Source organism: Triturus cristatus, chromosome 6, assembly GCF_964204655.1.
Source record: "Triturus cristatus chromosome 6, aTriCri1.1, whole genome shotgun sequence".
NCBI lineage: Eukaryota > Metazoa > Chordata > Amphibia > Caudata > Salamandridae > Triturus > Triturus cristatus.
The window spans coordinates 958,662,025-958,686,285 of record NC_140589.1 but is presented as its reverse complement, the minus strand read 5'-3'; the positions used below and the strand labels follow the sequence as shown (position 1 = coordinate 958,686,285).

Sequence of the window (24,261 nt, the reverse complement as noted above, 5' to 3'; positions counted from 1 at the left end):
AGTTTCCTCTCCGCCACAGTTTTTATGGCGGTTCCTACGCCATGAAAACAGTGATGGAGAGGAAACAAAGGCAGCCCTACAGAGCCCCATGTTGTCTCAGGGCCATGGGGTGCATGCAGGGGGGCACATGTGCTCCCCTGTGTGCATGCACCCCAGTATCTGCATGGCATGGACAGCACCATTCCATGCTGTGCAGGTACTGCCTTTGATGATTCCATTGCGGCGCCTATAAAATAGGCAGTGCCAAAGAACCACCCACCAGTGACTGTAAAAGTCGTAATCTGACGGGCGGTGCACACACCGGTTTGGTGGTGTGGGAGCGAGCGGTGGCATGGCATTGCGGTCCCGCTCTCATACTGCCACACTCATAATCGGGTGTTTTGATAGGATGGCAAGCCCTTAGGCATAACATACTTCTTTATTATCTAAACATTTTTTTATGTTACCAATCGCATTTTGTGTTTTACTTAAAGCCTTTAATCTTGGGCTAAATATCCCCCATCAGCAGTAGAAAGACTTTATTTTACCTAGAATTCTACTCATTCTGTCTTGGCCTTTATTTACAGTTCGATTTGTCAAACTCCTTCTTCCCCAGTGTACTGCTACCACAATACACCGCGGCTGTGATTATGGAAATCTCTGTTGGATTCCAGGACATAAATGTGGAATGGGTTTCTGACAGACATGGGCTGCTCATATATTAACATTTAACCACCGTGGCCTGAATCCTTTAATTAAAGGAAGGAAAAGTGAGACCGAAAGGCTGCTACACTGATAAAAGAAAATAAAGAGAAAAACCAGAGCCGAGTGACTCTGGTATCAGCTCTTCCCAAACTCTGTCACCGGAGCCTCAATGAATGCGGCCCTTATGACGCATCCTGGAGTCAGAGGCTCTCTCATGAGGTTCCCAGATGGAGCAGGTCTGTTGCGGCCTCTGAGGCGTGGCGGAGCGAGCACCCCCGGGGCGAGGATGCTTTCAGTGAATGAACAAGAATAGGCCTGTGTTCGGCCGAGTGACTAGGCAGCCTCATTCTGAAATGGGAGACAGTGACTGGCTTATGCTCGTGGGAAGTGCTTCCCCAGGGCTCAAATTCACTTTTTCTACAGAGGCGATCCCTATCTGTCAAACAAGAGACACGACTTGTGAATGAAGCTGTGAGCTTATCTCCTCTTTCATTTTTGATTTGGGTTTTCCTTTTCCAGTGTTTGAAGTGGAAAAATAGACGTGCAGGTACTCTGTAACATAATATTTGCTTGTTTCTGGGAAGTGCGGGTACTCTCCAATTAAAGGTATTACATGTTTCTTGAGAAGTGCAGGTACTCTCCCTCTCAAAACAAAAAAGTGCTGGTACTCAGTACCGGACAGTACTGCCCAATTTAAAGCATTGATTTAGGGGCTACCGATCGCCCCCACACCTCCATCAGGTTTGGCTTTTGTCCTGTATCATAGGCTCACCTATGCCAGTTGCTCTCATTATCAAGCTTGAATTGTCAGGGAACACCAGCTCTGGCTCGCCATGACTTGATAATAATCCAGGTCAAGGAATTTCAGTCTTGTGGTTCGGAATGCCGGCCAAAATACTGTGGGCGGAATTGAAAAACTCACAATGGTGCTCTTTATTTTCCAGTTTTAATATAGCGCTCACTCAACCCGGGGGTTTTGGAGCGCTTTACACGACCACCAGTTACAATAAACAAGGTCATATCCAGGTTTTCTGTTTTGTTTTTAGGCAGATGGACATTAAGTGATTTGCCCAGAATCAAAGGGAGTTGATCCTACATCGAGACTCGAACGTGGCTCACCAGTTCCAAAGTTGGCAGCTCTGGCTGTAATGCCACATCTTTTCTCCTCATCCTATTTATAGTGTGGGATTTTATTTTCAGTATCACTTTTAACAAAATAGAAACCATAAATCGCATTAAAACATCCACTAATGCCAGATAATTACTGGGATATCCAGATGTTGAAGTGGTAAACATCAAAATCTGGATATCATTCCCATTATCAGAGAAATCTCGTAATTGGGAGTTGATACATTCTGACCCAACCGTGTTGGATTTTACTGGATCCTATATATGTCGGCGTAAACACTGGGCCACTCCTAAAGAAGGCCACGCACTTTTGTTTTTAAATATGTTTCAAGGGAAAACTTGATTTTTTCATTTTTCATAACCAAAGAACCCAGGGCCAGCTCCTCTACAATGGCGGAGGAGGGTTGCCCCACTGGTCAGAGTCAGCAGATAAAAAATAAAACGATATTTCATCGTTTTATTTTTAAGCAGCTGGCTCAGCCAGCGTGTGCAGGGAGGGGCAGGGCCAGAGCATGAGAAGGGAGAGGAGGAGTGCTGTGTGCACTCTCTAAGTGAGCATGTGTGTTTGGACGGCTGTCTCAGGCAGACCAAAACACACATGCGCACTTAGGTTTCTCTATCCCGGCTGCATTGAACAGCTGGGCTGGAGAAATCCCACAGAATCCCTGACTTGAGTGGTGCGTCTTTCCAGCCCGCTCCGGCGGATCCCCGTGCTGCTCTCGCGGGGATTGGATATGGAGTCTGTGATGTAGTCCCAGTGTCTGCTGGTACCAGGACAGGGAGTGCGACGCAGGAGGCGGCCGGAAGCAGGTAAATTCAATTTTTTATTATTATTAATCTCCCTCCCTGAGCTCCCCCTCCTGTGCTCCCTCTGCACCCTCTGCCCCCACCACTTTATTTATGTGGCGGCCACCACTGAAAGAACCCAGCCACAGTTTCACCAGTGCCCCTTATAGATCCTTGTGGAGTAAAACACACTTTTACACTGCTTCGGTCCTGATATATCACTGACTGACGCTGCACCCCGTGATAGAGCTGTCGTCAGGGTAGACATACACCATCCCATTGATTTAAAAACTCATTGTTATGGGTCTGATTATGAGTACCTCTTGTCAGTTGTGAAAATTATCACCCTGATAAAATCTGACACCGAGATGTCAGTAGTTATCTTGTTTGATAGTTGTCACCTGGTCTGACGTTTTGAGGAATAACATACAGATTTTGATGGTTATTGCACCATGGGCATCATGTTCCAGTAAATATTGAGCCTTTCCCCTCCAAAATTTAACCTGGGGTGCAAAATTTAGCATGTGCTTTAAACTTCGAACTACTTATGATGTTTATGCAACAATATCATAATTTACAGGGTCAGTAGTAATCAGCCCCTTGGTAAATTAACACTGGGTTAAAGTTGTATTTTTCTCTTGTTTCATAGTGCTTCCCTACTATGGCAACCCTTTGATATATCATATTCGAAATCTAATTTTATGCTCCCACCAAATATTTTTGTCATATGTATTATTGTTCTTTTAATGTCTTACGTGTCTGTAAAACTCCACTGTAAGTAAATGTTACCCTAGTACAAAAAGGAATAGCAAATTTTAGATTACCTGCAAAATCTCCCCTACAGATGTTGAACGTAATTGCCATGGGTAGTATCTGAGCTATTTTAGCTCTGATGTGAAACACATGAATGAAATTGGTGCCAACAGAGAACAAACAAACCCTGCGGCAAAATGAACTTCTAATAGACACAGGAGAGGTTCCTTTCTGACAAAGAAACATTCAATGATCCACCTAGAAACACAAGTGCAGACTTTTGCTAAGATACTCACCACAACTTAAGTTTCCTTCTTCTCTCAGGGCTGAAGCTGGAATATTCCAGAAGTCGTTTTCCCAGTTGACAATGTTCCCTTCCACCTCGCAGCCAGGGGTGGTGTGATTTTGGAAATCCATGGTGTAATTCCAAAGACGAAAGTTGTAAATGTCTCCTTGCAAAGGGGGTGTTATATTATCATAAGAGCCTAATATTAAATTTCCGTCTTTCGGAACAGACTGGCCCTTAGTACTTGGGCAGGACAGTGTCCTATTGGTGTTCCTGGCCTTGACACCAACCAATCCCGTGGAGCCATCCCACGTTATGCAGACTTGTTCAAAAGATCCTGTCAAGAGCTGTCCGTCCGGATTAACAGGCAACACACTGTCTAGGGAGCAGTTTGCGTCTGCAATTTTTACAAAGTGTCCAGTGGTAGACTTTCCAAAACTGAAGGAGTCTGTTGAAGAAACCAAATACGAGAACACTTTCCACTCTTGGGCAGTGCTGGTGGTGTCCCTGGTTGCTTCGAAGCAGAGAGTAAACTGCGTGAGCTCTGGTTTCGGTACTCTGGGTGATACAGACACAATCCCGCTACTTCCATTCGGTGGAATTGAGACCACCTGGTTTCGCAAAGAAACAGCAACTAGAGGAAGAAATGCAAAAGGAAAACATTAAAAGGGTTACTATAAAAAAACTTGATATCATGGTGCAACAAGCATTGGAAAAGCCAATAGGTCAGGCCTTGTCAAGAATTCATTGTTTTTTTACATTTTCTTTATTTGAAAACATATGCAAGATGTAAACCAGATTTGTCACAGAAATAAAAAATAAAGGAGAGGAAAAGCAGCCCAGGCACACCACACCACCCCTGGCATTGAAGTGCACACTTTTTTAGGTGATTGTGCACATCTGACCCGAATCACTCACAGTGCTGAGAGCCAATGCCTGGAGTATACTGACCCTTTGCCCCATGCTGTTTGTTGTGGTGGGTGGAAGAAAAATGTGGATGACTCTCGAACAGACAAATAGCACGTGAGAACTGGCCAACATCTTGCCTACATATGTGGATATATATGTAGTTTTATTATGATTTTTGGGGAAAAGATGAGGCTGTCAGAAAAGCTCAAATGTCTCTAGATCAAACTTAAATGGTTAATCTACAGAAATCTTATTTTTATATCCAACTTCCAGAAAGTAAAGCATAGCAAATATTCAGTCCTTCATTCAAAAGTGTTTATGGCAATCGTCTGTGTCCTTTTTAGTAAATGAAATTCGAGAGACATGGACATTTTTTTCTGGCTTCTTTTCACACAAATTTTGGTTGTTCTTAAAATGCTGGGTTGACAGAAGTAAGTAAGCGTCCCACACATTTCTTCATTTGTGTTTATTCATTAAGTGGCTTTATAAAGAGCAGTACGCCACCTGTGAGCTACTTCGGAGCAATGATGAAAGCAAAGTCAACTTTGGGCAGGTTTAGGGAAGGTTACCATTCCACCGGGTAAGGGCCACATTCTTATTCTTCTTAAGCAAATATGTGAAAAAGAAACTCGTTGGACTAGTTGTAGAAAAAAGCCCTGGCAGTATTAAGGGGTCGCTGAAGGAATCTGCAGAAGAGTCAGAGTAAAGTAAGTAGACATCCCGATTGACTGGCCTTCAAAGCAGCGCCATGCATGGCAATGATGAGGCGGTGCCAGAGGTAGCAGCTGCTATCCCCCACTTGCTCATTGCTACCCACGGCCTCAGAAGTGGCAAAAGCAGTGCCAAGAACCGAAGGCAAACAGTGCCATGAAGAACACTGTTTACTTTCTGCAGTTCCTCCTGGGAACCAGGACACCAGGCTTTCAGTTTTGCAAAAAATATACATTCAGTAGAGTAGTGATCACTCTCCTGAATAAATAAATAAATTAAATACATAAAAAAGAACACATTTGAAACAACCCATTGCTGAGTGTCATTACTGTGATTACATGGAGAATGATTTGCTTTAACAACAACTTCACCTCTTCGCTTTGTATGGCGTAAAGCACCTTTTAAGTGATCATATACAAAACTTTGTAACAATCATAAGGAATAGTTTAAATTATTAACTTTGTCCACAATGAATATGTGGTTTGGTCTACGTGAATTAATATTAGTGAATGGACCCACTACTGTTTTTTAAATCTCTTTTGAATTCTGTCTGTAGTATATCTCGTTGAGTTACACACTAGGGGAACCATTATGGCATGATAATTTGTAGCTGTAATTATTTTGGTTTCTACTGTTTTTAATTTGTTTGTCATACTATATCTTCCTCTTTCAACAACATATCATTTTTCATGCAATAATATTTATTTTCATTTAATACCCTATTTCATATATTGTCTCATATAAACTTTAATTCGGTCAAACAGATCGTAAAAGCACCAACATAGCCATACATAGATTATTACTAATTACATACTCCTAATTCATTAGATTCTTTAAAAAAAATCATTGTAACGTAGGCACAGTTTACATATGTAATAAAATAAATAAAAAGGAAGCAACATCAATTAAAAACCGTTTAGCTAAAAGGATAACATTTTACTAAACAATAAATTATTAGGTCTCAGCCTTTCTACTGTTATAAGTTAATGCATTGTGTACTTTGGGACAGTCCAAACTGCTGTTCACTGGTCAGGGTTAGAAAATCACAATAGAACAATTTGTCAAGGTAGATAGTATCAGTCGTAACTTCCTTCTATACCTTTCCAAAACATCTTGAAAGTGCCAACGTGCCTAAACAAAAATTAATGCTAGTTAAATGTGGACAGTAAATCAATGTGCCCCAGGCCTTCTGGTTTTTATAAGGTGGTACATTGTATACTTTAAAACAGTACAAATTCCTGTTAGCTGACCAGGATTAGGGAATCACATTAAATCAAATTGTCAAGGTAGATGGTTTCAACTGTGCCTTCCTTCTGATTCCCCACATGTGATTTAAAAACTTAGCGGTCACGCAAACAAACAAAGAGACTAGCATCAGTTTTTAAGATTTGAAGTGCCTCACTATGGTCCCTAGTGCCCAGTTGTTTGCATATGGGAGTGAGCCACCTACTCTTAGGGACTGAATATACTAGACAGCCAAACAAGACATGGCCTATAGTTTCTCTAGAGGCAGAGCAGCATGGACAGCCCCCACTGACAGTGACATTGCCTGACCAAGAACTTGTAAATGTATTCAGAGAAATTGTACCATGTCGCAATTGGATATAAAGCTTTTTAACAGCTGGGCCCTTTATCACGGCAAGGAAACTCTCTAACGATCGCTGTGGTTTAAAATCTAGCAATTCCCCTGTTAGACTTCCCAATTTGCTGTTGCTGATCTCATTTCTGAATACCCAATCCCAATACATGGATTTTAATAGTTTTTTTGTGGGGAGGTCTTGGGGATGAGTGCAACCTACTGTTTACCCAATGTTTTTTAATAAGGTGTTTAAGTTTCTTATCCAGCCTATCTTCTTATATGTTTAAATTACATACTTCCTCCCAAGCCAAAGCATATGGGTGCAGATCCAGGACTGAATGGAATCTCAGCCAAAACAAGAGGGGACATAATTTGACTAGGTCATTTATAGATCTGACACCCATATCAAATTTGAGAGGAAGTAATGGTGTGCTTGATGGAAGTGAGATTAAGTGCGTCAAGTATCTGTTCTCAGTTGAATTGAAATCATCTATTTTATCAAACCCCCACAGCTCCACGCCATACAGAGCACTGCTTACTGTTTTGATTTTGTAAATATCTAATGCTAGAGCAACCAGTTTAGTGTATGATCCTGAATGTTCCTTTATCAGGGCTTCAACTATCCGTCTCAACTTTAGGTTGGTCTTAGTCATATGGGGCTTCGAGGACATTCCCTCAGCCAGCTTCACACCCAGATATTCAAAACTACATACCCGCTCCAGTCTAATGTTATTTAGAGTAAAACAGTCTCTAAAAGATTTGTGTGGATTAAGCATCATTAGTTTTGTCTTGCTAGTTTTTATTTCTAGCCCCCTCTCATCGCAGGACACTTTAAATTGATTTAATAGTGCCTGCAGCCCCCGGGGAGTTTTGGAGACAAGGAGCGTGTCATCTGCGAAGAAGAGCATAGTGATAGTGATCTTCATGTTCCTCAGGGAGGGAGCATCAGCTGGTATTCTAGCTAAAAAGTCCACAACCTAATTAATATGTAGCGAGAACAGTGTGGGGGCCAGCACGAAGCCTTGTTGAAACCCCCTGTTTACAGTAATATGGTCAGACACTTGGCCCTGATTGCCCCAGTGCACCCTTGCATAGTTGTTTTCATGAAGACGAACAATCAATGCCAGGATCTCCAAGGGTATCCCCATGTCTCTCAGCACCTCCCAGAGTTTTCCACGTGGTACTAGGTCAAATGCTGATCTACGAAGGCAACATATAAGCTCCTTCTACCTAAGACCCCCACTTTCCAATAAAGGAGAATGTATCTAAAAACCTGGTCAATTGTCCCAGTCGTTTGTCGAAATCCTGCCTGTAGTGGTGTTAGTATATTTTCATCAGTCATCCAATCCTGAACTCTGGCTAAGGGGGTGTCACTGAACACCTTCTGGATGCAGTCTATTAGGCTAATTAGCCTGTAATTAGCCGGTTTGCTGCGATCCCCCTTTTTAAAAACTGGTATGACCTCAGCTCCCTTACATGACTCTGGAATCCATGCTCCCCTGCTATAGCGTTAAAAAGTGACAGCATATAATTTGACCTCTTATTTTTGTCATATTTGAACAAATCACCGGGTATGCCGTTGGGTCCCGTAGCTTTGGCAGCTACAAAAGATTCAATTGAGGTTTCTATTTCCTCCTGAAGTTATCCCTCACTAGATTTGGTAGTAAATCTAAAGGAGACATCACATTGGAGCAAATTGTAATAGCAGAGTATCATTTCATATATTCGTGGTATATAAAGAGACATGTATCTGTGTTGTAACTATTATTTAAACATTTTAATAATTGTGTGCTTAATGGACTCAACAATGTCATTTATTGTGATGTCATTACAATTGTCACATGACATTACTTCGTAGGAAGATTCAAAGTACAAAATCATATGATGTCACTTCCTGTGATGTTATTGGGGTCAAAGTGTGCGTGATGTCACTTCTGATATCCTTGGCATTTTGGTGAATCAACATTAGAGATGCCACCTTTCCCAGAGACAAATACCAGCCATTTGTTTATGTTTTAAGATTATGCAAAGGCCTGGATATGATGCATGAATAGGACTTTATATATAATTGTCTCTATTCATTTTTAATATGGTTGTTCTGTCTTTGTTTACTTTGATTATCAGACATGAATAATTAAGACAGCTCTAGAACTTTAAGTGCTGTTTGAGTATGTATTGATAAGAGAGAAAAAATGGCTACAGGTTATTTTGCTAATTTTTTTCCCATCCTCGACTTTAAAACACAGGTCATGCCCATAAAAAAACAGCCTTATGGCAACCCTAATCAACGTCTATGATCATGTATGACGATTCTTGTTATTTTAAAATGTGTTACATCATCACTTGAAGTGTGTACTGTACATCATTTAAGTTTTTATACAATTCTTTTTTTCATTGTAGCTACAGAATTATTGTTGGTTATTTGCTCATATTTCTTTTTTGCAGGGAAGAGAAATCTATTGAAAGCACAAAGCATACTACTCGGTCCTCTGAGAAAATAAATAGCTCAGGCAGTATTTTTCATGAAGAAACCATGACCTGACATACGGTAACAGTTTTTAAACCAATCACTGACTGATCTAGTAGATTTGATTACTTAATTGTGTGCTCCTGTAAAATTTTAATTGGTAGCTCTTTGCTTGATAGACAAGTTGTCACCAACCTTTCAACACTTCCTAAAGGAATTGAATAAACAAAGATCAAAAACACTTCACTGGGGGAAATTTACATTTTAGACAGGGTGCCATGACTTTTTACAGCCAAGAGAAATTTAATTTGCTGTGCACTACCTGCTCTGCAAGACGTTTTTATAACACAAGCAAATTCTTGCATAGAATGTTTTTATTGGCCTATCTGCAGTTCACAAAGATTAATGTTTTTCCATGTCTATGAATACATGTTGTTTCCCCATCAAACTGGCAATAATTCCTTGTATATATCGATAGATGCTTAAAATGGATGTGTCATTTTCTGTGGTTAACTTAACAAATCTTTTCCTTGCCCCTTTAAAGCTGAAAGGATTATTTCAAAGGTTTTGTTGTTATAAACTAAAGGTACTAATCATAGTATTTACAGGAATTACAGGAGGTTTGAAAGAACAAATCTTTGTAACTGCAATTGAACATATAGCAGAAGGCTGATCTCCACAGTATCAAAGTTAATTTAGTCTCCATTCCAGAGTGGGTACCATGAATGGCTTTAATGATATTTGAGAAATGGTCAACCTTGTTAAACATGTCTCCATAGTAAAGTTCAATTAACATCGAGGTTGGCATAGGGCTCAGTTTGCCCTGGAGAGTGTTGTGTTTACTGGTCATTGTGACCTGACACTGGCACAAAAGTCTCCATGAATCCATGCTTAGTTACGGGCACAACAATGATACTTAGGTGCTGAGAAAGGTACAGTCCTCCTATCAGAGGAGTGTGTAGTCTGTGGCTATGCGGATAGCAGCAGTTTCCAGCTTAGATACCAGGTCCCTTGCAAGGTCAAGCCAAAAATCCCAGGGGATAAATGTGCTAGTCAAGCTGACTGAGGATCCCCCTAAAACCATCATTATGTAAGAATGTGCAAAAATTCAAGGACCGTTGGTTTGCTATACTAAACAAGTGTTTTTTTTATTAATAATCGAGGAGCTATCTAACATCCTTGAAGAACACACAAAGGAAATATCTATTAATCTATTATTAAAACAGAACTTGACAATTCCATGCCAGCAGAAGAGTGGGCAAACACTTTGGAAGACATTAACAACCAATTACTGAGACATACCCAAGAGGTGAATGAAAGGAAAATTCACAAATTTCATAGGGATACGATTGATTAGAAATTAGGGGAGGTCTATATGTGGGCCGTTATATATGCCAAATGAAGGCAGAACAAACCGTATACCCAAAACACAGATACGTCCTGTTCTGAAAGTGACATTTCAAGTCAACCTAGGAATACACAGAATCTAACCACATCAACAATAGTGTCCAATTTACCTACAACAACAGGAGTATCTTTTTTAGAGGTAGGCCCCGCGAGACCAGGATGACCCAGGCGGCGCAAAAGAAAAGAGCAAAGAAAAAGAGAAAGAACAGCCTCAAACACGCACTATCACGTCGAAGAAAGACAAGGGAAAGAAAGGAGGGCAATAGACAATTTAGTCATTAACATCTCAGATTAACATTTCTCTGAACTAGAATTGAAAACATTACAAAAGGGAACGTCATTCGTACCCACTACCCACACCAACGGTTTGGAATTAGACATCAGCTTTTTTAAGCTAATGAGAAAGTTGAGATTTCCACACTTTTTTGAAAATGTGTTTACCGACCATCCGGTTACCGAAAAAGACCTATTGAAGGGGTTGAAATTGAAAGCCACAAAAGTTTGGACATGTTTGAATCACTCGTGAAACAAGATATTTCTAAATTAAACTTTCAGAGAAAATCTAAACATAACAATCTGACTGAAAAAGAATGTGGGATCTTAAAGTCCATAGCACAGAAATCAACCATCATTTGTCAAAAAGCCAACAAAGGGGGAGCGCTAGTAGTTTTAAACACCAGTCACTAAAATACGGAGGTGGAAACTCATTTACTGGATCAAGATACACACATGAAACTGGATATGAATCCCACAGAACAGTATCTGGAGGTGTTAAAATCAATCGTTTACAAAGCTTTCGATCAAGAAATAATCAATGAGAAAGTAAAAAGATTGTTAATACAAACAAATCCTAAAAGACCGACCATTTATATGGTACCTAAAATACATAAAGATCCATTAAAACCACCATTTCGCCCAATTGTGTATCCAAGAGGAAGCCTACACAAGCCGGTAGGCAAGTTTCTAGACCGCTATTTGCAACCAAGTGTTGTAAAAATGAGCACATTCATAAAAGATACGACGGATTTTTTAAATAAAATCAATCAAATCACCATCACTGAGGATGAAACTATATTGTTATGTACCATTGACGTCAAGTCATTGTACACTTCAGTTCCACATCAACTGGGAATAGACGCTGTTGAACATACACTGTTAAACACTGACTGTGAGGAAGGATTAAAGGTATTTCTGATGGAGCTTTTACATTTCACCCTATTTCATAGCTATTTTAAATGGAAAGAGGACTGATTTCTACAAAAGACGGGAACTTCGATGGGCAATTGTGCCGCACCATCATATGCTAAGATCTTTATGAGCCATTTTGAAGTGGAGAACACTTTGTCAGTACAATCATGGAAAGCACATATTAAAACTTTTGTAAGATTCATTGATGATATTTTCATACTATGGAATGGCACAGCGGCAGCACTCAACGATCAACTCATCAAACTCAATCAGATAGAAGATAGAATTCAATTCACACATGAGATTCAGGAACAAACCATAACCTTTCTGGATGTCAGAATCACCAAAACAACAACAGGTTTTGAAACAGACTTGTACAGAAAAGAAACCAACATAAATAACACCCTCTGGTATGAAAGTTTCCACCAACAATCACTAAAACATCACTTGCCATATACACAGCTTTTGAGGGTGAAAAGAATTGTTTCCAACCCAGAGAAAGGTGTGGAATGCATTAACAACATGCTACACAGATTCAAGGAGCGAGGATATCCAGAACAAGTACTAACGCAAGCCAAAGCCCGGTGTCAACTCAAATCTAGAGAGGAATTATTAATTTCCAAAGATAAACCCACACAAGATCGGATGATAGTAGTGTCCAAATTCTCAATGATGAGTGGTCCATACCAAAGAATCATCAGAAAACATTGGTACATACTAAAACTAGAACCAGATTTCAATCACATTTTTGATCAGGAACCAATTTTTGCTTACACCAGGGGAAGGAATTTGGGTGAAATAATCAAAAGTCCCATTAGTCAACTCCCGCAAATTACTTACAAAGGAACCATCCCCTGTTGGAATTGCAATAACTTTCATAATGTCATAACGGGATCACATATTACACTCCCCATGAAGGGACACAAAATCAAATTAAAGTGAACGCAACATGCGACATGGCCAACATAGTTTATCTTCTCAAATGTCCCTGTGGAAAAACCTATGTTGGGCAAACAGAAAGGAAAATAAAAATACGAGTAAACGAACACAAGAGCAACATTAGAACTAAACAAATGAAATTGACGGTAGCTGAACACTTTATAGAAGTTGGCCATAATATCTGCCAATTAAACTTTTGCATTCTGGAAACAATTGAAAGATGCGAAGGAAGAGACAATCACAACAAGAGAATTATTGGATTCGGAGTTTGAATTCTTTAAAACCCAATGGAATTAATGAACGCATGGAATTTCAATGTTATCTATAAATGTCTGTTCCTATGGTTTACACGTTATTTACACCATTGTTTTAGCTCTATCAACATAGATAGTATTCACATAGTCACAGTTGATTTTGTCCGTTTTAATTCACGCACTAGTTTCACTTTACAAACTGTAGAAACACCAGTTCAACATGTCTGCCAAACTAAGTCCTATTTCTGCTTCTAATGTCCTCCGCACGCTCGTAATCCGTCTTTTAACACTGGCTCACTTCCGCATAAAACATCGCAACAGATTCACGCAGTAACCACATGATTATCTGCAACTAGACGCGTTATACGCGCTACGACTATGGATGAAGCCCGCAAACATTCAGGTTTACAAGTAAGCCGCTTTAGAAATACGTTTAGCTTGCATGACAGCTTAAACACCCAGGGTGCTTTCTTAGGCATCCACGTATCATTTCACGAGCTGGTTGTGATATCTAACCACTTACATTTGACACTGTGTTGTGAGCACTACCTACAGCATGTGGTTGATTAACTATCTTTTTAACGTTGAATTCACACACCATTTGAAACTTTTAGTATCGGTAATACATTTTTATATACAGCACGTTCTTAACTACCGAAATATTTTGTATCTCCTCAGTTACACTCACCTTTTTCACATTCCATTTTCCCTGGGCACATCTTATCTTGAATATATCTAAACTCAGTGTTTCTTCTTAGTAATTGATACATGTTTACTTAAATTTATAGATCGTCCCCGGATGAAGGCCATGTTGGCCGAAATGCATTGGGACAAATTAATATTGTAAACCACTAACAATGCATTCTGGGAATTGCAGTCCAAATGATTTATTAAGAAACTACAGTATTGTGACTAAACAATACAATTGAACACTGACGTAAAAAACTTGAAGTATTGCATTTTATTTAACATTTGAATAACTTTTGGAACTCCATTGGAGAACGTAAGCCTGTGCCCGGGGCATATACCCCACATTCATGGGGATGCAGCTAGGTTTAGTCAAGCTGTAGTACACAGGATCAACTTATGCATACCTATGGCAGTCCAATACTTTGGAGGCCATTCTATCCAGACAGAAAGTAGCAAAGAAGACACAAACCTCTAATGTAATTGTAAAGGCCACAGATCAAAAGGAGCTTCCCTCAGTATGATTCTGAAGTTCATTTTAAATGGCAATAGCAGGTTATGTGGGTAAAGGTCACAGGAAGAAAACACCAGTTTTGTAGAGAATCATACTTAATTAATTTAGTGTGTGTCAAATAAAAGCATACATTTCAATAGACTGGGGGCTAGAGAGATATCTGGGCCTAGTGCTTGATTTGTGAAAAAATAAGTGCTGGTCCCCGCAAATATCCCAGATGGGCTCAAGGGTAACGGAGGATATGCCCACAAGGAGTGGGCCAGAAGGCAGGCCTTATCTTCCTCATTCTTTTGAAGAAGACTGGTCCAGAAAGCATATGCTGCACTCCTAACCAGCCTGCAGCACTCAAATTCCTGTGACACCAGTCCTCTCTTCAGCAGTAAAGTAAGCCTGTCTAGTGAGAAGCGTGTATACCAACCAGGAGAGAGAGAGTAATAATCCTACTTTCATTACCTTATCATTTATGGAAATGGAAGAAGGGCTATCAATACACTGAAATGGTGAAGAATTACAGGATTTGTTTTTCTTCTATCTCTATGGATCCTTGTGGCTTCCGCTGTCTCTGACCGCTCTATTAAGAAATAATTCTGCTGCACATTGGGACCAGGATACTGCAAGAAGTGGGAAAGAGACTCGGTCCCCTGAAATAAGTTCCTTTTGTGACCAATGGCAATCACTGGCACAAGTAATGGGATATCTCCATATCAGATCTCATGGTTTTCTCCAATCTCTAATCCCCCAATGACAGGGAACAGTTACACCACTCATATTTATATGGGGTGAACCTTGTGTTTGGTGATCAGCTATGAGCAGTAACTCTAGTGGTCTCCCATGGAAGGATTAATCAACTACTCTAGCTTCTCACTAGTCTCTAAAAGTTTGTTTGTGTTGCAGGCAATTTCAGCCAAACTGGTCCACCTGGCAATCAATCACCACTCCTTTTTGGGAAAAATGCAATGAATTCCTAAGATACTTTTGAGAAAACTGAGTAAATAAGTAAACAATTAACTTCCTGTTCTGCAAAAATTACCTTCACTACCCACACATGGGAGCACATTCAAGGTATGACAGTTAGTAGATCTAAGAACAGTACTCAAACAATTGTGACATCTTAGCTGCAAACATTTAAAAAAAAAACAATTTCCACCTTCTAGCACTATATTGGCTCTATGATAAATGTATAGTTATAACAAGGCTACTGTCCAGACAGCCCCAAGACCGGGAAAATTTTATCAATCCTAAACAAAAACGTCAATGCAGAAACACTTGCCAACCAATCAAAAATGTACCATAGTTTGAAAAAGTCATGGAGAAATACCTAGCCTCTCAACTAAACAAATACATTGATGATAACTCTCTTCTTTCACCTTGACAACTAGGAATTAGAGTGGGGTATAGTACAAAACCAGTCAAAGTAAATGTCTTGGAGGATATTATGCAATTTCTTGAAAAAGGAGATAAGTGTCTGTTTATTCTACTAAGCTTGTCAACTGCTTTCATCACAGTTGATCATGAAACTTTCTTAAATGCACTAGAAAACAGAACAGGTCTAAAACAAGAAGTACTCCATTGATTTAAATCTCTTCTGATTGGCCACTCCAACCTAGACCTGGTAAAAATAGAAGCCTGAAAACCTAAATTACAAAAAGCTACTTGAGGGGTCTGTCCTTCAATGACCCATACTACCATCAGTCCGTTTAACCTTTAGGTGGAACCTCTTGGTCAACTCATTTAAAATGCAAACATCAAACTGCAACAATACGCAGATTATGCACAATTATATTTAAAAATATCCACTCTAAAGGACATCACAACTCTCAAAAGAGGCTTGGATTTGATATTCAACTGGGCGTTAGGCAATTCCTTGAAGCTCAATCCTTAGAAAACTGGAATCAAACATAAAAATTGACCCAGTCTTAATTGCTATGCTTAAAGACTATGGATGTCCATTTTATCATGCAAAATATCACTCAAATCACTTGGCTTCATAATTGAGAAGACCCCTCTCTCAAACATCACAGCAACTTACTGGCCGAAACTATAAACTTTAATCCATGCCACCCAAAAATAATTTTTACTTTCCAATGATCAACAAAATACTGCTGCTCAAGCTCTCGTCATCTCAAGACTGGAAGCAAGTAATGCCATCCTAAAGGGACTTCCAGCCAACTATTTATCAAAGCAGTTATGGTATGCATTCACAGCGAGATTGAAGGAAATATGACCACATTTCCCCAATCTTGAAGGCTCTTCAATGGCTTCTCCTACAAGCCCGAATCAAATTCTAACTCTGCTATTTAACATAAAAGGCACTTCGACTAGGCAGGCACAGTTACCTACCTGATCTTCTGAAACTCTCTGGTGGCATTAGAGAATCATGGATGAAGGTCTCTCTTGCTCTGGAACCCCCTATATCTCGAACATTGCAAGGTCAAAGGCAATCCTTCTCCAAATTTGAACCCCCAATTTAGAACACCCTCCAAAGCCATTTAAGAACATTGACAGATATCATTTCCTTCTGTGAAAACTCAAAAGCTATCTATTCATAAAACACCTCAACTAAGAACTTTCAAGAAAAGTTACTCCACATTAGGGAACAAAGGGCCTGATTTAGATATCAACTGGTGGGTTACTCCTACACAATGGTGACGGATATCCCATCCGCCGAAATATAAATCACATTATATCCTATGGGGTTCATATTTCGGCGGACAGAGTAACCCATCCGCCGAGTTCTAAATCACGCCCTAAGATGTCACAAGACTTTATGTATAACTTACAACTCCCCAAATTGGCAGGCTTCGAAGGTGTAGTACATCACATTAACAGATTTTTATATTAGTGATTCTCTACAAGATCACCAATTTCTATCTTCTGCCCACTGCTGCCCTTGCTTCTGATCTCCATCTTTCATAGATTTTTTAAATGTACTTATTGTAAGCTTATCATGATTAAACAGTCAGGGCCTGATTATGAGTCTGGCGGTCCAGGGACCACCAGACTCACGGGGCACAGCGTTGGCGGTCCAGCCACCGACGCCCGATTACAAGTTGGGCGATCATAATGGCAGTACATCGCCACAACCGCCAGTGATCAGAGATCCCTGGTAGTGGGGCAGCGGTCTTGAGGCTGCAATATGCTTGGTGGGAGCGCCGTGGTCCCAACAAGCATATTATGAGTTTCCTCTCCACCATGGTTTTCATGGCGGTTCCTCCTCCATGAAAACTGTGGCGGAGAGGAAACAAAGGGGGCCCACTGGGCATCCTGTTTCCTCTGGGCCATGGGGTGCATGCAGGGGGGCACATGTTGTGACCCCCTGTGTGCATACACCCCAGTACCTGCACGGCATGAACTGCACCAGTCTGGCTTGACGTTCCTATTGCAGTGCCTATTTCATAGGCATCGCGTTGGGAACGCCAGAGAACCACCCACCAGTGACTGAAAAATTCATAATCTGGCAGGCGGTGGGCACACAGGTTTGGTGGTCCTGGAGTGGGGCAGTGGCATGGTGGACCACTCCAAGACCATTAAACCCATAATCGGGCCCTTAATGTTACATGTAAAGCGCTCTAACATCAACTAGTGAAGTGGCGCTAAAGAAAAACAATACAAATAAATAAATACATATGGCAGATAGCCCACTTGGTCAGCAAAGGTATGTCCTCTGCTGACCTTGCAGGAGAGCACCCACAATATTTTCTTACAGTCAGGCTGATGGAGATCCCTGTCCCTTTAACACAGCCAGAATCAGAACAAGTCCGCTGAAGGTACTGAAGCTTTCCTGAGTGAGTGCCATTAATCAGGCACCCACAAAGCAAAGTTTTGTTGATTTTCAAAGGCAAACTTCCAAAGCAGGAGTTTGTTATTGAAAACAAAAGTGACATTTTCATGCTGAGAGATTTCTTCCAGGATATGGGGGGTCATGGCTTTGGTTTCCTGTTCAATACCACTAGGTTTTCACTGGCAGTCCCAAATAGGAAAAATGTATGACAAAACAACAGTCCACAATATGGCAGACATACTATTGTAAACTGACCAAATTGCCCAGTAATGAACAGAAGGCTAGTAAAATATTTCTGTAGAGTCTATTCTGTTGGAAAAATTGTACTGTCCCTGACTTTACACAGAGAGGGGAACCGCAAGTTTGGAGGAAGGGACATCCAACACTTTTCAGTAGATGCCACCACTCCACTAAACTCTAAAACAAGTCCTTAGATACTTAGCTAAAGATTCAGATAGCCATCTGCACCTGTACGTTCAGCTTATAAAAGCAAATGGCTTGATTTACAAGAGCATGCAATTCAAAAAAGATGCGTGGGTCAAAGGGGCTAAAAAGTAAGTGCCATTCCCCAAAAATGAGTGCCGGGACCACATACACCTGCAGAACCAAATGCACAAATTAACCACTCCTCTTGTGTTTAGTAATTCTGTTCTATCTGCTTCTTTTACTCTTTAACAAATAAGCATCAAAGCTGCATCATCTTCCATCGAGGTGGTTTATGCTAAGGAATTCAACGCTGCTGCAACAGACTTGCCCATGATAGCTATAAGAGTTGTCATCAAATTTTCCCAAACTGAAGGGGTGATTTCAAATAAAGGGAACACAGCTATCATTATCCATTAAATGAAGGATTTTACTTCAGTTCAAGGGATACAGACATCATCCACTCTATAACTAAGGGCCCGATTACGAGTTTTAAGGTGGGGCAGTGAGACTGCACTCCCAAACCAGCATGAGAACCACCCGCCAAATAAAGTTTTTTTGTCATTAGCGGGCGATGCCCCTGCATTCCCACGCCAGTGCTTATAAAATAGACACCACAATTAAACCGTCAAAGGAAGTTCCAGCACTGCATGGACTCAAAATTCCAAGCCGTGCTGGAACTTCTGTGCATGCACACAGGGGGGCACATGTTGTACCCCTGTGTGCATCCACAAGGGGTGAGGTACAAGGGGGTCCTGCAGGGCTCCCTTTCTTTCATCTCTGTCACTGTTTTCACTGAAGAAAGACCTCCATGAAATCAGTGGTGGAGATGTAAGATGTAATATGCTTGGCGGGACAGCGGCAGTCCCATCAAGCATATAGATGCCTCTTGACTGCTGCGCAACCGCCAGGGAACCGCCGTTCCCTGGCAGAGTCGGCAGTCCCAGGCCGACATGACTACTAGGGTCATAATGCGGTGGACGCAAGATTGCCGCGCAAGCATGAGTCTGGTGGCCCTAGGACAGCCAGACTCGTAATTAGGCCCTACGTGTCCTGTGATAATCCAGTAAATCTGTGTCTTTATGCTGTTGGGGCTGTAAAAAATGAACAATTGCTCCATCTACAGTTAGATTGTCCTTCTCAGTCTGGTATGAACTACCTATGCTGGAACTGCTAGGTGGCTCACTGAAAGCAGCTGATGAAAGCCTTCTACGTTGGAGGTGTGTGCATCACACTGCAATGTTAACTAGAGTGGACTTCTTGGGCCATATCATGGACAATGTACAACTGTTCGAAATTTGGCAGTTCGGGCTGGACTGTTCCTATGGGGAGCAGAGCCAAGACAGATTTGCATATGGCTGGGTCCAAACTGGAATGGTGTGGTGAGCAAAAACATTATGGGTTTAGGCCCAGATCTTTGACTGGGGTTGAGTGTTTGATATTGTTGAGCATTCCATCCATCAATTGTTCTTTTTGCAATTTTAGAAAGTTGGCTTTTTTTTCTGCACAAACCAACTGTGTCCTGGGTCACATGACTGTTAATGGCTCTGCTGTTGTGGGTTGTATATTGCTTCCAACAGTAAGACAAAGGAAGCCTATCATGAGGGCAGGCAGTCTTTCTGGCAGGATGGCGTGAGAGGAACTGTACCCTGTCCTTATTACAATTCAAAGGGCTCTGTCTACAGCACACACAAGGAGTCTGACACCATGCCTGCCCTTGCCTTTGTCATTCTAGACAGTTTGCAGACACACACGGACAAGAACCAGTTTTGGGGTAAGCTAAGGTATTTCCCCACACAAACACTGGAACCAGGTATAAAAATTGAATCTACAGAACCTCTCCTCAGAACATTCCTTAATCTGTGGAAAAATCAGAAGAAGGACTGCCCTGCTGTCTGATGAAGAGAAATAGCCCTGCTGACTGAAGAAGGGATTGGACCTGCTTGCCTTGAATCCAGGCTATCCAGAGTAATCCAAGGGTCAGTTCACTGACCTCCTGTGTGAACAACAGGGACACAGCCAGCTTCCAGAGGCCTCCCTGAACTGCCAAGCTGACCAGCACCAAGCAAGCCTAGCTGGCCCTGCCTGAGCCCTGTTGCTGGCCTATGATGGAGTGAGTCCTGATCCAAAAGAGGTGCCCCCCCAGGTCCTGGATCCTTGGTTGTCATCAGTGAGACTTCCTCCTCAAGAAAAGTCAAAAATCCTGATGTTTGGGCTCCTTGTGAATATAAAGTGCCCTCTGTGTACCGAGAATCAACCAACCGCAATGACCACCAATGCAAAGCTCCAGTGGGATCTGCTCTTAGCTCTAACAGTGACCATCAATAACGATCGTCAACATGAGGCCTGCACTTCGCGCCAACAGTGACCATCAGCGATGATCAAACAACATGAAACTCCAGCAACAACCGGCTATTTGTGCTACAGAAATGACCATCAGCAAAGCTCGATCTGCTTCTCATACCAAAACCCTCCTTCTCAAGGTCCGCTAACGTGGACAGCACCCTTCTGGCCAGCCATGAGAAGGTAATTTCTCAGTGAGACTAACCTGGTCCTGTATCCAACCTGTGCTTCATCAATGTCAGCCTGAACTTGTGACTTTCCCCTAGTCTAGTGCAACCATAAGTGGAGATTTGTGCTTTCTGGTGCTATTTTCACCTGGAACTTTAAAAATTAATATATCTGGTTCTCTTGTGTTATTTTATTTATTGGATATTACTCTATTTTTCTACATTGGTTTGGGACTTTATTACTGTTTGTGTGCTGCACAAATACTTAATACATTGCTCCTAAAATAAGCCTGACTGCTTTCTGCCAAGTTACCAAAGGGTTAATTTAATCACAGGCTTATTTAGTGATTTTTAAGGGTCACCCTGATAAGGATTGTGTTTATTATTAGGATGGGGTTTAACCCTTCTCATGGTATAACCTAATTTCTTGCACAAAGTGTTCAATCTACTGCTGAAAGGCTACGCTAGGGGATAATAGTAGAAAATAAGGAATGTAAACATGGCTCTAGAAGCCTGATGCAGCCTTTTTGGCCATGGAGATAACAGAGAGCAAGTGTGGAGTCAGTGGCACTGCAGGAAAAGCCACGGAGAGCAGCTGCTACCCTGATTACTTCTAATTGACACCCTTTGGGACATTTTTGGAGTGACACATTTTAAAATCTGCCACATTAATGTAACGCAGACAATCTCGTCACAACGTTTGTTTGCCAGTGTGTATAAATGTCCCAGTATCTGAAGACAACATCCCAGTATGTGAAGACAAAACATGTTAGAAGCCGTGAGGTACATTTTTCACTATAAGACTTTATAAGACTTTATTTTTCAGTTTAGGAGTAATGTAATAGAAGGTAAAGGATAGCCTGGATGGGAGGAAACTGTTACGCACGGAGAAACTAACTGTTCTGGAGCTAAACTGCTGGTCGTCTTCAATGCACCCCCCACTACGTAGGAGTGTGGCAATTAAAATGACATTGTTTTAGAGGCAAAAAATAAACATGATTATTACTCGTTACCAACTAAAAGATTTAAATACTATTTCAGGATGGGGCTCCATGCTGATTTGAACACGGAATACTCCTCTTTTAGTCTTTCGCAAAAAAACTGCAAAAATTGCAAAAATGAACCTCACACCCTCAATCAAAAAATTAAAACTCTTTACTGATTATGTCTAAAGTAATCTGAAATGAGGGTGCTTCGCACAGACAGAGGCCCTTAATATTCTAAATGGAACATGAAAAGGGACCAAACACATCACAAATATTCAGTTCATAGCATATTGATATATATATATAGTATACCTCTCTTTCACATTATGTTAAACATGGCATACAAAAGCAATGTTAACCTTTTCACTATACAGTGCCGGACTGCCCCTCCACCACTCTGGCACTTTCCTGGTGGTTTGCAGGCTCAGAAGCTGCTTTCAGAGCAGGATGTGCTGCCATGACCCAACCTTGCCCCTTGACCCAATTCTAGTCATATCCTCTTGCAGTGTGGGGCATGTTTGAGCATTGTTTATGTCAGTGCTGATTATGTGTTCCAGTCCAGGCTTGGCATAATGCATTTCTTTGCAGGTTCTACCTGTCGTATTATAGGCACGGAGAGGGTGAGATCGGTGCCTCACCATGGTTTTGACCATTTGTATGTCCTCAGGTTGTTTCAAATGAGTTCTCCCTCACATATGTTGCCGGTAACTGAACTAAATAATTATTTCCGGAATCATGTGGTGCAAGTTGCGGTTTGTGTATAATCCCAGACACCAACTAAGATGTCAACTATGGAGGAAGCCTGGCCTGATATAAAAAAGATCCAGGGTTTGCAATATAATGAGGATCCCACGAATATATGGTAATTTCCATATGGTGGTCTACAGATTCACGAGACTTACATCATGGCATATTGGCTGTGTATAATAGGAATGCCCTGAAGAAGTTCACAGAGTTGGGTGAACGAATATCGTTGGCCTTGATTTTAGCTGCAACGTTTGGATTTACATGATTAGCCTACAAACAAAATAAAAAAGATGTGGAACATTCCACATTTTGATTTTAACTTTCTTACACGGTTATTCTGAACTGAAATAAGGCATCATTAAAATATGCTGAAATTGCACGACATTTAGTGGTTGAATGGTGAAAATAACTTGCTTTGGATCAAACTCCTTACCATCACCAGAAACAAATCCTGAGGGAATGCGTGACATGTGCACTAATAAAGAGATGTTTGGGGGTAAAAACAATGGTCAAAGAATATTTAAAATCAAGAAACAACTAAAGCAAATTTACAGTGCCAAGAAGGCACATTACAGGGAAACAAAATTGGTAAATTGTAACGTGTACCTTGGAGGGATATTTTTAATCCATTAATCCATGCGCAACCACACATAACTGAGCTCTTGAATCATGAAGGCAAATTATTGCTGCGCATGACATGATTTAACATAGTTGACATAAAAGATTGCAGAAGTCTTTGGAGCCAAGAGCAATCCAATGTATGCAGTTACAACTGTGGACTAGCAGGAAATATTTACTGTGTCGTGTTCAATTGGAATTGGGGACGGCACCCAGTGGTATGGAGGGTCTGCAAGGGGTTTAGAATTAAAAAATGTTAGAGATGAGGATGTTCCTATTAGAGAACATGGAAACTAACATGTCAGCCAACATAGGGCGATACGTAAAGAATTTTACTCTGGCATATCGAGTACAAAAACATTGGGGCACACTAATATTGTGGGCAAAACATCAAGGGACAAAATATCGAAAAGGAATGGAAGTATAGATTTAATACTCTTAATTCTCCCCCCCCCCCCACCGTGTACCCTGATGATATATATTAATATCATCAAGGTACATTGATGTGGAGTTAGGTATGGAAACTCTGCACAGATTTACCTTTTGATATTTGTCTCTTGATCTGTCGATGATATTAGTATCCTACAACATTCTGTAGTCAATATTCAGGACCCACAACCATTAAAGCAGAGGAAATGAAAGATGCCTGATATCATGGAGTAAGAGTGCTGCAAAAGAAATGCTTGAAGGAGGACGGGATGTCAGTAACACCAAGGAACAAACACATCATCCTGAGCCTTAAGCCCATTCTATTGTGTCTCCTTTCTTCAATAGGTGCAGTCATGGCGATCAGGATCAGCGTGGAAGGAAAGCAACATCCAAAAGAAATGGAAAACAATGAGGAAAGTATTTGCATGTTCCCCAGCATTTCTCGTTTTCTCTTTTAAATTTACATTCACTCAGT

The 24,261-nt window shown here is 41.0% G+C and overlaps 1 protein-coding gene across 3 annotated transcripts in view; it reads right to left on the bottom strand.

Moving 5' to 3' along the window:
* ADGRG6 (adhesion G protein-coupled receptor G6) overlaps positions 1 to 24,261 on the bottom strand; it is a 621,002-nt gene that overhangs the window by 269,540 nt on the left and 327,201 nt on the right. For all 3 annotated transcript variants that reach the window (XM_085611657.1, XM_085611655.1, XM_085611656.1), the window contains exon 4: positions 3,648 to 4,271. In XM_085611657.1, the coding sequence (XP_085467783.1) occupies positions 3,648 to 4,271 (624 nt within the window). The remainder of the gene's footprint in view (positions 1 to 3,647; positions 4,272 to 24,261) is intronic.